The 14,972-nt window shown below is 43.9% G+C and overlaps 1 protein-coding gene across 3 annotated transcripts in view; it reads left to right on the forward strand.

Annotated features, from left to right (window-relative positions):
* kiaa0825 (KIAA0825 ortholog) overlaps window positions 1-14,972 on the forward strand; it is a 118,547-nt gene that overhangs the window by 43,212 nt on the left and 60,363 nt on the right. For all 3 annotated transcript variants that reach the window (XM_086205912.1, XM_086205913.1, XM_086205914.1), the window contains exons 17-22: window positions 1,996-2,223; window positions 2,300-2,604; window positions 3,088-3,194; window positions 5,399-5,543; window positions 7,597-7,749; window positions 9,220-9,314. In XM_086205912.1, the coding sequence (XP_086062038.1) occupies window positions 1,996-2,223; window positions 2,300-2,604; window positions 3,088-3,194; window positions 5,399-5,543; window positions 7,597-7,749; window positions 9,220-9,314 (1,033 nt within the window). The remainder of the gene's footprint in view (window positions 1-1,995; window positions 2,224-2,299; window positions 2,605-3,087; window positions 3,195-5,398; window positions 5,544-7,596; window positions 7,750-9,219; window positions 9,315-14,972) is intronic.

A 14,972-nucleotide genomic window follows, 5' to 3' on the forward strand; every position in this document is an offset into this window, starting at 1 on the left:
CACAGGGTAATTAGTTTAATTATTGGACTGTGCCAAATCTTTGTGTTATAATTTTGGTGACAGGATACCCCTGATGCCCCCATTTCTATTTAAACTGTTCACTGAGTTAACTTTCATAGATTACACCGTGGGTTTCACTGTTCCTCCACTTACACCCACGTTTCATCACACACTAGCAAGTTTTTTTCTTCCAAATCAATACTCTTGTCAATGCTGTGGAAGGCGGCATAAACTCTGAAAATCAAGCGACTTTGAAAAATGGGTCTAGGTCTCACCTGCCACGCTGTGCCTCTGTGTCAAACAGCGGTATCATTTTCTGTTCCGCTCTGCTCTTTCTCCGTGGCTCTGAGGTCACGCATTTGTTAAGCGTCCCATAGGATTTCCACCGCCGCCGTATCTCTGTAGTCTGCGATTTTACAGCTGCTGCTGTAGGAAGTTTATGGGGGCCATACAACTTCATACTGTGGCCGCTGTGCTGTCAGTGTGAGCAGGATATGAAAGGACAGAGCCATGAAAGACAAAGTGCACCTGGAGAAGAAGGCAGTAAGATTCGTATTGTCTGGCCACCTGGAATTGACAGAAAACATCTGACTTTAACTTGATATCGCCGGTTTTATTGCGGACCAAATACGAGCCGTTCGTGTTCCATGTATTTTCCATTTGTTTGAAAGATTGAGTCGTTTGTGACACAAACTCTGTCAGGATTAAAGTAATGTACTCACAACACCCGTGTAAGCTGCTAATTCACCAGCAGGTTTTGAGTCTGTATCACTGCATGTCTGACAGTCCTGTTCGAACTGTATGTGTTTTTTTTTGTTGTTTGTTTGTTTTTTTTACTTTTTTTTAATGTATTCAAACAGGTAAACTGAACAAACAAAGTAAATAACTAAATTATCGAGAGCGTGCAGGCAGCAAACGAGTTGAAAAGAAAATGCTGTTGCAAAATAAATTACCACTCCACGTACGAAAGGGTGTAAGATGAAGTACACAAATGGATGCGGTCCTTGCCCCTTTTGATATGATATCACGTGTATCGAATACAGAACAGGAGAAAATGAAGATGAGCAAAACAGCAGTCGCAAAATAAAGCGTCTTTCATGTCCTGTTGATGCCTTTGGTATCCGTTCAGTCAGTAATCGGTTGACGTGCCGTCATTTCTTCATTGCAGCTGTAAGCCATAAGTTGTGTGTCTTTTACTGACCGTCTTTAACCCACATATTCCCCTTGGAAGGTTTTTATGTTCATTTGACACAACTTTTGGATACCGTTTCGGTTATTGAAGGTTTTTATGATCGGTGCACCATCTGAAGAATTGTGCAGGTGAACAAACCCTTTAATTTGAGTGCTTTCAGTGGGTTTGTTGATTCTCTGTATGACACGTATTGTTCACAATTAATATTTCTCTTTTTTGAAGTATAAAGATATGTTCTATGTTTGTTTTGTATGTTGTTCCCACATTCCCACACAGTAGGTGATGTGTGGCAGAATAATGGAACGGCACAGGATGTATAGCATATACGGGATTTAAGACCTTGAATAGCTCTTGGACACAGCTGGAGCTCCCTTCTTTGTCTTGGTAAAGTGAGACACTCCTTTGTGTCGTATGTCCGCATTAAATATAATTAAAACCAGGAATGCTCATATGACATACTGCGGCTGTTTTTTTTGTGTGGTTTTTTTTTTATGTCAGCCTAACATTTCCAGTTCCATTTATTTCTTCTCTTTCTCAAAAGCTCACACCAACAGCCTGTCCGTTGCTAAAGTCGTAACAATTTAGAGCTCCTTTTTTTTTTTTAACCACTTATTTGTCTTCAAGTGTCTCGGGTGCCTCCATCCCCACATGCGCGCGCGCGCGCACACACACACACACACACACACACACACACACACACACACACACAGGGCTAACTAGCCTAATAATATCCACATGCTTCATATCAGGCAGATCTCATCTCTCATTACCTGCCAAAATCTTTTACCTTTTTTTTTTGTCAGAATCAACACGGAGATCTCCTGTCGTGATCAACTGTGTACGGGCCGTAGTCATCAAGTCTGCCAATACCATCCTGACACACCTGGTTTCCATGGTGATGCAGGCCACAGAGGAACCCAGTGGAGCCTTGTTTAAGAGGGATGTACCAGAAAGCGTCCTGGCTAAGATACCCAAGGGGTGGAACTACACACCTCTGGAAGCCCGAGGAAAGGAGAGCGCTTCCTCTAAGAGTACGTCTGGTCTGACTGTGGCGAGCTATTTTAGAGGTTGTTTTCCACAAAAGCTAACCCTTCATTCTTCCTGCAGCTGTCATCTCCCTCGCCATTCAAGCCTTGTCCTTCATTTTCACCAACCTGCCCTTGGTCGTCGCGTCATTGCCCCTCCCAATCCGCTACCTCTTCCAAGTGGCCGAGAAGAACCTCTCCCAGCACGCGAGGCAGCTGCGAGTAGTGGGCCTGTTGGTCTGGGTCCTATTAAACTGTCTGATCCACCATCTAGAGGACCCAGACTCACTAGAACAGATAAGTGGGATGGTTCTGGGCTGTGAGGCCAAGGACCGCATGGCCATGCTGGCTGAGTGCCTGCAGGCTTCGATGGGCATTCAACAGAAGGTAAGGGCTTAGGTTTAGGTGATTGGAGGTAATGAGGTTCACTGTCGAGTATCAGGTTGAACATTATAGGGGCAGTTGAGTTTGAACTCACCCACCCTCAGAAAGTATGTAAAATAATTAGGTTAAATAATTTTGTAGGATGGCTTTGTGATGATAAGAACACGGTTGCAAAAATGATATTTTAAATGAAGTGAATCGTGCATAGATTAAAGTGAGCTGAGGTCTTTTTCATCAGGCTTGGGATGTCTGATTCCTCCAGCACCTTTCAACGACATAGATGACTGCAAGTAACACAGTTGTAACCAAAAACAAAGCAAATATTACCACGACATTGGAAACAAAAGGCTGTAAAAACTAATAGTTAACATTTTCAAGCTTGAATGTGTTGAAAATAAAATGTTCCCATTGCATTGGTTGAGTGGTGTCTGCCATGTGATGATATTCTCGCTATTTAATCCTGCTTGTCCGTTGTGTGTCTGCCAGGGTGTCCCCAAACCCACTGTCCATAAGGTGCTGCAGGCTCTGGAGGAAAAAAGACCCAAGTGGACCAACATGCAGCTGCAGAAGTCGCGCAGACTCTGCTCAGACAGGTGAGAGGTCGACTGCAGGGATGTAGTCAGAGGTTAGGCTCAGACTGGTATTGATGTACTTTAATATTAATGTTTTCCACTCTCTGGAACATGCAATATATGTGCAATCCATCACTCGTCTGGGGGATATTGATTATTCATGTGGGATATCATCTTATTCAGATTTTGATCGTTAGAAAAAGCAGCATTTTATTATGAATACAGATTCCCTGACACACAGAGAGATGGCCATCTGATGAGAGAGGACGGATGGTGACGTACAACACAGATGCTGAACAAAACAGTGGAAATATAGATTTTTTTTTTTATTTTATTTTATTTTTTTTTAGCGTTCAAATTCTGACACATCATTTTGATAATTGTTGCAGCGATTGATAAATGTCAGGCATGTTTGCTGTGGTAATGATGGACACGTCTGGCTGAGTGGACCGCCGGCTGGAGTGATGAGAAAACAGCTTTCACTTTGGGCTGATCTGTGACCTTTAACTCAGCGCTGTGTAGCTCGTTCCCAGAAATTGTGTCTCTAGTTGCTCACTTCATCATAACAAAATCTGGATTCATCCATCTTCCTAAAAAAAAATAAAAATAAAAATCTACAATTAAAAAAAAAAGAGAGAGAGACCAAATGAATCAAAGCGCTGGGAAGATAATGGACGTTTCTTGGAAAATTCTGTTGCAGTGACAGGAAGAGGAGAGAGGCTGGTGAGGGTAGAGAAGAGACAGGGCAGTGGAGAGGTGGGGAGGGGAGGGAAAAGTGAAGGAAGAGTGATTATGTATCACCTGTCGGAGGCATTCAATGGGATCATTACTATTCATTAAACTAACCTTCACAGGGAAGTGACGCCTGGCTTGTAAACAATCAGAAGACAGTGTCAGAAAGAGAGAGTGTGTGTGTCTGTATGTGTGTGTGTGTGTGGTGGATGCAATAACTCCAAAAAACAACTGGCACTTCACTCACTCGCAACACACACACACACACACACACACACACACACACACACACACACACACACACTCCCAACACACACGAATTTCAAGTAAACCTCTCTGCAAAGACCATTTGCCCCATGCGAGCCCTCCCACCTCCATCCCCTCAATCCCCTCCTTTCCCAACTGTAACCCCCTCCCTAAGTTACCCACCTTGTCTTTGCAAAGTAATTTGTAGAGGAGAAGATTATTGTTCTCCATCATGGTGACCCTGGCTGGGCTGACGGGATGCATACACAGATGAAGATGAATGCAGTTATTCCTTGGCGGAGGTCTGCCTCTTTCAGGGCACATTGGCCCTAATGACATGATTGATAGGCTGTCCCAAATCCGGAGGGGCCCTCATTAATCACTCTGCTGACTGAATCCAATCATCTGCTTCACCTGCACAGTGATGGACAGGAAAGGATACAGCGCAGGTGCTGACACGGATGCACAGCCACCATCGCCGACAACACCACCGGTGGGCTGGCGGGCAAAAGAATGAGGCGATGTATGGACGAGACGGCGCTCCTCTTCCTTTGCCGCTCTCAATGTCAAGTAGCCAGTGACTGGCTGACAGGCAACACCATTCCTGCCACCTTATAATTACAAAGGGGGCAAGTAAGAATGGGAAAGAGCGGAGGAGAACAATGACAGGAAGTGTATGTGAAGGAGAAGGTTTGATGGACGGTTGTGCGATATCCATCCGTACAAGAAGGGCAGGAAAATGATGGGAGCATTTGCCAGGGTTGGGGGCTATACATGTATGAGGACCTTGACACACAATTACACATACATGCTTAAGAACACACACAAATCATTTTTAGTGCGCCAACATCCTTCGGTCAAAAGTCCTCCGTGTATCCTCGTGAATGGTTGTGAAAACAGCAACAATTACTGCATTTTGCCGCCCATTTATTTCTTGCTCCCTTTTAGCTGTGCTTCTTGTTTCAGACAATTTTGTTGAACAATATGTCGTCAAGAAAAGTCTCATTTAGCCTCTTTTTTTGTCTTTAAAGTAAGCACGAGAGGGATTCAGTTTCTCGTGTAACATATTCCCAATTTTACCCAAAATTCCTCTCCAAACTAGAAAATTCTGGTTCAGCCAGAGGTGGTTTGCAGACATTACCCTCCCTCCCTCCCTCTCTCTGTTTCCACATCTTTGCTCCACTCTGTTTTTCTGACTTTGTGTTTCCCCTCCTCCTGTTCCCATGTTCCCTCTGTTTCTCTCTTAGTGTATTTGAGCGAGGAAGGGAAAGCGGTGTTGCTGCAGCCGAACTGACTGAGCAGAAAATAGGCCTGATGCTGCTGGAGGTCTGCCACAAAGCAGGGGGCAGTGACTACCTGAGGCAGATCTATCACATCATCCGAGGCAATGAGGTAGGGAAGCACTCCCTCTCCCCAGCAGTTAGGTGGCTGCTGGCCTGAGGCCGCAGGCTGTTCAGAAGGTGGGGGGGGATGCTGGGAAGGGGGCTGCTGCTTGTGTGCAGTCTGCTTGTTCTGATCTTCTGTTGTGCAGGTGACCTCAAGGGTGCAAGCCTACAGTGATTTCCTGTGTTATACACTCACCACATGTAGAGTAGTGGCAGCCACTCGGAGTTACCGCATTCAGTGAAGAGCTCTTTGGGGGAGATCAGAGTGAGAAAGTGCAGTAATTCTTTTTTTTCTTTTTTTTTTTTCCCTTTTCTCAATCCTAGAATTCAGTTCAGAAGAAAAAAAGTTTAAGGAAAAAAAAGTAGCAGTTCCCTAGAAAGTGCCCAAGTGAATTGAAATGTAGATTTGATATGCAGCGTATGTAAAGTTTCCTGATATTTTACTCCAGCAGTGGGATTAAACTCTTAAGTACATATTTTAAAACTACATACGCAGTTTTTATTAAGAGAATAATTACAGTGCTCAAGATGTCGAAGGGGGTTCCTGTTGCCGAAGACGCACATCTGGAAGAAGGTTGAAATTAGCTTGTGATCAAATTTTACATTTTACACAGCAGCTTCCACTCTGAACCTCCAGCTGGAACAGAATATAGGATTCGCCAAATGATTCAGGTGTGTCCTGTGTTTCCAGTCTCGTACTAATACTTGGTACTGGTTTGGAGTTCCTAGATCACTTAACTTGAAAACTACAATATAAGAAATTGCTATTTTTTTTTTTTGCATGAATTACATTTCTTGAAAACGAAATATCATGCAAAAACTCGTAATCTATCGAGAAAAAGAAAATGCTGAATTCTTGCTGTGTATGAAAAAAACAATTTTATTTTGCCCTAAAATATTCCGATAAAATATGGAAGGCATTAAAATGAAACGAGAAGAAATGTGTCCTTTATATCCAGGCCAGGACAAATACCATATTAATAATAATAATAATTTAGAGCCCCGAGGTCACCTAACTTGGATGCCACTGAAAATTTGTGCAATAAATGGGAAAAAAATTAACTGAAAAGAAATCAAAATAGGTCTGTCCTATATTTCTAGTTGAACACTAATATCTGGCACTGATTTGAAGTCCCTAGGTCACAGAACTTGGGAGTTGTGGGAAAAAAAATGAATGCCAAATTGAATTAAGCAATAAGCTTAATCGTTTCTCATGGGGAAATTCCTCTTGCAGAGTGCAATCATAAATATAATTAATTCGAGACAAAAAAAAATAAAGCGATTAATTGCAGTAACACACAGTGCTAATATTTACAGCAAGAACGAGCACATGCAGGAGAAAATATTCCGAAAAGAATCACATGGCGTTTCCCTATTTGCACCGTCGCTCCACCGTCATCAGGAGTCAGTCATATCGACTGTTAGCACACAGCAGGGGTGAGCAGAAGTATCGGTTCAGTAAAACGCCGCTTGGAAATTTGATAGAACGTGAATGAGGTTTCCAAGCCGCCCTTTGAGTTCCCCTCCTCTCAGCTGGCGTGTCTCCGCCCACCCAAGGTCGAAAGAAAGAACACGCAGGTCAGGGACGGATTGTGCTGGTGGTGAGGCGGAGGGAGAGGAGGTTTAGAGGCCATGTCAAACTGAAGGATGGGGATATGGCGAATTCACAGCAGGGTGCCCATGCGCGCACACACACACACACACACACACACACACACACACACACACACACACACACACTGACAGCTTTACATGCTCACAACTTTATTCTGCAAGTCTGCACTTGCTAGCCTCATTTGATTAACTTCAGTGTCATTACTGGAAAAGGCAAAAAAAAAAAAGACAAATTAAAATCAGCAGCAAAACATAAATGATTCTCTGTTTCATTGTAATTTTTTTTGGAACTGCAGAAAAGAAACTTAGCAGCCTCTCACACTCTCTCTCTCTCTCTCTCTCTCTCTGTCTTTGTGATGGTCTGTCAGTATTAACATGATTTCTAAACTCTCATCTCCGTCTCTCCTGTGTTTCTACCTTTCCTCTTTTTTAAATCCGGCGTGCAGGAATTGTTGATGGCTAAACCGAGTGAAAGCCTAGACTCCAGTGATTCTCCTAACTTGGTGACCTTTGACCTTGCCTGTGATGACCAAATTCATTCAACCTGTTTCAACCCCCTCAACCAGTTCGATAGAATTGGTAAAAAGAAGCTGGATCAGGTAAGTCGATATTATTTTGTCATTAAATGGGTCTCAAATGTAGTTTTCATTTAACTCTGTAAAGTATTTTCAATATCGTGGGAATTTTTTTGAGCCTCTTCATGTCTTGAATTTGTACGAGGTGTACTTGTGCTGAGCAGGGTCCTGTCATTTACCCCGTCTCCAGAAGCGTAATGTTGAAGGTTAGGAGCTGTTTGAGTCTCTAGTGAACAGGATGCCGTGACGCTCTGTCTGGGGCCTGGCTTCCCGAGTCTCTACAGTTCACTGCCTTTACCGGGAAGAAGTTTGGCTGGCAGGAAGAAAAGACAAAGATGAAATAAGTTTTCTTCCCCCCCCCCCCCCCCCAAAAAAAAGAGCTGTGTGAAAGAAGAGCGGCGTTTTAAAGTGCTCTTCTTTGGGGCTTTGAAGAATATACCCTCTTACCCCAAACCTATCCCCAAGAGTGCCACCAGCATGTTCAGATAATTGTTAGATTTTTTTTTTTATTTATAATTTTTTTTATTTCCTTCTTAAAGAGGGGATGTGTGTGAGCTACAGGTAGTTTTAATTCAGTCTGAGAGCTGGGAGTTTCCTCCTGCTATCAAGGGACATACTGCTGATATCACACAAAACAATCAACAAAGGCAAGTATTTCCTCCAGACAGGCTTGTGTGTGTGTCTTCCTGCTTTTTAACACGGATTAGATGTATTTATACATTTGTGATCCCTGCTAATGTAGCTGTGTTGACGCTATTGTTTTCCAGGAACAGACACATTTTAATCCTAAGACTTGGCCTGTTTTTTGGGCTTATCACAGGAGGCTGCATAGCTTTGCATAGAAACACCTTATTAAGAGAATGATTAAAATGCCTTCTCGGCTTCAGGTGCCGGTGTTGTTTGTCAAATAGAATGCAGGGAGGAGGGGCGGGGGGGGGGGGAGTTACATCCATCAATCTCTTATAAGGAAGGATCAGAGGGAAGGATGGATGGATGGAGGAGACGAGTGGAGTTCTCCTACTTTTGTCAATAAAACTCAGCCTGGAGTTAAGAATGACATTTTGGCAATCGAAGCAATCTGATTTTTATTTGCTTTCCCAATCTGGTGCTCGTAGCGAGTGTGTTTATCTGTGTGTTTCAGGGAAGAAAAAAAAAAAAAGAGGGGAAGAAAAGGAGAGAGGAAGGGGCTGCTTTGGGGTGGGTGGGGGTGGGGGGGTACAAGCCGAGCATTTACAAGAGTAACGACTCCCTACCAAAATTGATTTATCCTTCTATAAATGATGGCTACATCCCTCCAAATGGATTTATAAATTAATTGCTGTCTTATTGGAATAAAAACCTTCTTGTGCGGACATGATTGATCGCCCAGTGTCGGTGGCCTGCGCTGGGGACCCCCCTCCTCCTTTGTTAGTGGGTCCCAGCTGGAGCGGTAATGCACTGATGCTATTAACCCTGATTAATAACTAACAATACGCTATCCTCATACATCAACAGAGTGCTGTAGTTGACTGGGCATGGGACTGGCCGAGACTGCTGCCAGGCTATCAGGGCACCAGTCAGGTCACCTTCAGCACTTTGCTGGCTAACAGGTAAAACACACAATTTCCCTGTAACATATACACATGCTGGTTGCCTGGTGTGTGTGTGTGTGTGTGTGTGTGTGAGAGAGAGAGAGAGAGAGAGCACATAAATCTGGACCTGTGACAGGACTGCTCTTGAAACGGGTTGGTAGCTGATGGTTTGTGTACCTTTAGTGGTACAACGGCTCGTCACTGGAGCAGTGCACTGTAAGTACATCTGCGGACACTTTGGATCAGAATTGTAACTTCTTGGCCTTCAATAAGGTGCTTATGTTTACCTTGTAGGTCTAATAATGAATCCTTACATTTGTCTAGATTGTATCTTGGGGTACAGAAATGTTCTGCCGCTTGTAATCAGTGGCCGTGTCAGCACCAACGTAACAAAAGTCTGAAAATCTCAGCAGGACCGTAACAGCACTGTGACGATGTTCCACGTCGTTCCTCAAGTCTAGACTCCCTTTAGAAAATCAGCATTCCTCCTGAAACCGTGTCCACCATCAAGAGCAGTGATTCATGTTGGGAGCAGCGCCAGGTCTGCCAGGCCCAGTCACCTTCCGCCTCCCGTCATCCTAGCAGCGGGTTGGAACCGACAGCTAAGGAGCAAATTGGCTGGTTCCTAGCCAGCTTGTCGTGTGGTTTTGTGGGTTGCAATTTAATTACGTGAAAAAAGACAAGAATCAAACAAATTGTGGCGTTACTTTAGTGACAAGCGTATGCGTAAGGAACACAACAGCCGCATTTTTCATTTTGCGCAATCCGGTTACACACTGGGATTTGACTTATATACTCCTCACACGTGCACACAGAGTCACATGATGCAACAGTTGTCTTTCCCTGTATAAAGTGTATGTCATGTTCTCATGTGGAACCTCTGAGAACCTTAGATCCCTCTTTTGACTGAACTTTGGCTCAAGCGTCTGTCATCTGTCACTCGTCAGACTTAAACTTCCACTTTGTCTGAAGGTCAAGTGGAAGCAGAGCCTTTTTTGAAAGACGGGATGTTGTGTAAAACGTTGTTTGGAACGAGTCCTGGATTCTGTGACTGCAATATTAAATTTATGTAATTGAGGTTTGCCTGTTCTCCAACCTTGAGACAACGTGGTAGTTAAGGATGGGGCTAGCTCGCATCCTGGTGTCAGCTGATTGAAGCGGTTTTCTCCCAAGTCCGCTGATCGTGTCCCATCCTCCTCTTCCCCTGTCCTCTCCTGTTCTGCTCTGCAACGGGTATAAATATTTATGCAGGTATGTGACACATATTAGATGGCAATACTTCAGGCTGTTCCCTGTTCTCCATTCACAGCTGTCACACTGCCAGCTATCAGGGAGCCATGGGGCTACTGCACCTTGTCTCCACGCCTACGCCCAATCCATTCTAAATCACCGCCATTGTAACACACACACATACACACACACACACACACACACACACACACACACACACACACACACACACACACACACCCCTTTCTAACAAAGGGCAAGCTCTGCATCTGCCAAGGACACAGGTCTAATAAGGGTGAAATACGCAGCTCTGTGCTGTGTTGTGACGAGCTTATCTTCTTCATGCCCCTCTACACCCCCCCAACACACACACACACGCACACACACACACACACACACACACACACATTCCATTCTCCCTCCCCATATATGCTGTTTTGTTGCATGATAAAACAGATACTCTCATTGCTTGACTGAACCAAATTAGTTTTGGGGCATTCATGAATAGAAGCTGAATGAAGTGGATGTGAAGTCACATCGGAGGAGAGAGAGAGAGAGTAAAAAGAGTGATTGAACTTGCCGTTTGAGATTGTGACTGACATAACGAGGGAGAGACTGAGAGAGAGAGAGAGAGAGCACACGGTCAAAACTGACAGGACGCCAAAAATATGAGGAAGGACAGGAGCGGGAGGGGGGTAAAGGTTATATAATTCACCCTAATCTCACAGTATCAAAATGTCTGAGATTCTGTCATTTGCCTCATTAGCCTCTCTTTGTTGGGCCAGAGGAGCAGATTTCATGGAGGATTTGGAGAATGGCTTTGGTTCTGCCTGAGACGCTCTCACAGAGCAGGAAGTTAGTTTCACGGCTGGAGATATGTAAGCTGTCAAAGTCTTTCCCGCATTCATCTCAGATTCAAAAATATCTCTAAAGCTACAGAAGGCCATTCACCGGATCAGCACATTGATGTCAGATCCACTGATTTGTTAGTTTAGATAAGAATAAGGCTTTCCGCATCAATGTGGACTGAAGTACCCCTGACTTTCTTTTCACAGAGGCTTCACAACAATTACTGTTTGACTACCTCCAGTTGCTGGACAAACCTCAGGATATAATCTTACACACTTGACAAAATTCACAGTAATGACGCTGTATCAGAGTCTACAAGAGCACCTATCATTGTGACCTTGTGATTCTTCATACCATATTCTCTATCATAAAAGTTTTACTCACCTTGAACGACTTCCCTTCCTCGCACACGGCCAATAATTTTCTTCGCTACCTGGACTGTGTGAGTTAGCAGCGTGGCCCATTGGCCAGTGGCCCCCTATATATTGTTACAGTGGCAGGACAGTTATTGTGCCCAGGGTTTATATCACATTCTAATAGAGCAAGGCTATGAGTTAAGGGCGCTGGGCTTTTACACCAGGGCTGTTAAATCACTGTTCAGATGACTTCATTAGCAGAGCAGGACACATGCTGAGACACTTGCGCTGGCACACACACACACACACACACACACACACACACACACACACACACACGCACGCACGCATACACTTTCACCCTGCTACCTTGACGGCGTAGCATCGGGGGCCAGACGGGAGGGAGAGTGGATTTATACAGGTGTGTGTGTCCTTCTTTGTCACCTGTCACTTCAGTCCCCTCAGCACGACGGCTCATCCATCATCTGCAGATTGAGCTTTTCAGCAGAAACCAGACTGATTAATACCACCCCAGGACCCCCAGGGTAGACTGGCTGACCTGGCGTCCTGGTAGACTGGCTGCTGGGGTGTATAGATAGATAGATGGTTTGCGGGTGGACAAACTTTTTTTAACCGGTTTGTTTTCTGTCTAAATGTTTGGCTAACTGTCTGGCTTTGTTAATTACTGACGGTGGATGCAGGGAGTGATGATGAGAGGAACAACCTAGCTGGGTTAAACATGTACTCTTCTGAAAGCTACTCTGACTAAATGCCAGGGGGCTGCTGTTTTGATGAATGACAGGTCTTGGAATCTGATGGATGATGGGCTGATTGATTCACAGAATAATTGGTTTTCTGTCTGAAAAAGTCAGAAAGAGGCTTTAAAGGGAAGATTTTCCTCTACATAACACTAATGCTACTGTCACTGGTCGCAGCCAGGAGACAAATCAGGAGCCCATTCAGGACAGGACCCACACACAGTAGATATTTGGCTCTGGCTGGTCCTGGTCTGCCTGGTTTGTAGTAGTCATGATACATTTTTTCTTTTCACCAAGTTAATGGCTGAGATCAAGTGAAGTTCATAGCCAGTCCACATACATGTCATGTTTTTTATTAATCCAAAGCCAATACAGCATTTACTTCTTAATGATAAGTTAGAGGTACAATTTTGGACAACCTAAACAAGAAAGCTCTTCATATTTCATACTCATAATTAATACTTTGCCGCGTATTACCAGAGCTTGGTGGGTGTGCAATCCTGCTGTGAGAAACAGAAAAATGCTCTTAGTCTTGAAACTCCAGATCAACTCTCCAACATTCACCTGTAGTCAGATGTGCTCATAATTAATCCCCGCCGGTTAGCAGTAGGAGACGGCTTGATAGTACCGTAACTGTGTGAATATAGGCACACAGCCCTCTGGTACAGCCACACCTCCTTCTTGAGACACAAACTAGTTCCACGGGAAGGTTTCCGTCTTGTTCAAGCTGAATTGGTCCTTTTAAAAAGTATACCTTCCCGTGGCAAAAAAAATGTGCCTCTCTCTCAGCATATACTAGACGTATTGATTTACACTTGACTTACAAAAGAAGCATACTGCAGAATCTTTCTGTCCATCATACATCCGAGGTCATCTTTGTTTGTATTCACTCAGTTCCTTTGTGATGATTCTATAGCGGCGGTAAAGCTGAGTTCACTTTTTCTTAAAATGCCCAAATCAATAACACGCCTAGATTAAGCACACACTTGACATTTCACCTTGAACAAATTGCGCACTGAGAGTTCACGTTAATTGACATGATCTATGGATTAAAATGTGTCCACCTTGCTTCAGTCTTTGAATTGAAGTTATGAGCCCGTCTTTGTTGTAGAGGCAGAGATTCAGAGTGAATCAACTGATACTGAATAGTTTTTCTTCAAGTAGTCCTTGGTCCTTGATTGTATTTGAAAGTCTCTTTTCTTTGGTGAACATTTACAACTCTGTCATTGCATACTTTGGTGAGAAACAGTCAAAAGCAACACACAGCCCTTGTTGGATTGAATTGATGGCGGCGATACCGTCCCCCCACTCTTTTCCTTTTCTGCTCCTCGATGAACTGTAGCCTTTATTGTCATTTCTCCTTTTGTATTGAAAAAAAAAAAAAACAACTTTTTTTTTCTTAAAAAAAAAAAAAAAAAAGGTTTGCTGGAGTCTAACTGATTGTGGCCAAGGTGACATTTTGAGCTTGTGTGCATCCATGTCAGTGAAGGTCCTCTGACCTGTGTGATAAGAGCTAGTCAGTTATGAGAGATGGAGCTGCATATGTCACAGGGTGCCTCCTCCACTCCATCATAAGCACCTAATATCCTCCAAGGTCATTCTTGCTTACGTCTACAACACCGCTCTGCTGGGTGCTGTTTCCTAAAGGTGTGTGTTATTTTCAGACATATAAGCCAGCTGTGTATTCACGATCCGACTCCATAATGTGGCCTTTGCTGTTTTTACAGCTAATTCACTGAGTAAGCGCTCATCTTCAACAGTTTATTCTGCACATTGACAGCTGCCACTGATGGAGCCTTGACCATGGCTTTTGGTAGCACAACATGCTAAGCTACACTGTAACTACTGAACACTAAAGCACTTCCTCTGTATTGTCTCATTGTTGTTGTTACCCCTCAGGTCCATAACAATAGCAGTTTGTGGAAAAATGCCAGTCTGTGGCATTCTTTTGCTTGAGCGACTCCTTAAATTGCAGCGATAGACACTTGCGCTTTCAGGAAGTGGGCAAACGCCATCTGTTCCTGGGCGCTGCCATATGGCGGGCCTTTTTCTCAGGGAATAAAATAAAAACAAATATGTCAGAGTGTTCGTCTTTCTCCATGGACGCTGATCAACCTGGGGAGAAGCTGGATCTCAATGTGTCTGGATTAATGGTCTTACTTTACGCTTCAGGGGAATGAGAGTGTGTTCGTGTGTGTGTGTGTGTGTTCGTGTGTGTGTGTGTGTGTGTGTGTGTGTGTGTGTGTGTGTGTGTGTGTGTGTGTGTGTGTGTGTGTGTGTGTGTGTGAGGGCATACACATGCTAATTCACATTTATGTACCTGGAAATATGTCTGGAATTGTTTATCTGACATAAAGGCCGATGCTACCACACCATTGTGAGCAGTTGGTTGTCTTAGTCTTGGAAGCATTAAGCACACAGAAGAAAAGACCTTCAAGGTTAGCCAGAGTGACATTTCATGGTTGCTGCTGCCAAAGAAACAA

The sequence above is a fragment of the Aulostomus chinensis genome, chromosome 6, assembly GCF_037954235.1.
Source record: "Aulostomus chinensis isolate RoL2024-O1b breed Wild chromosome 6, RoL_Achi_v1.0, whole genome shotgun sequence".
Classification (NCBI taxonomy): Eukaryota; Metazoa; Chordata; class Actinopteri; order Syngnathiformes; family Aulostomidae; genus Aulostomus; species Aulostomus chinensis.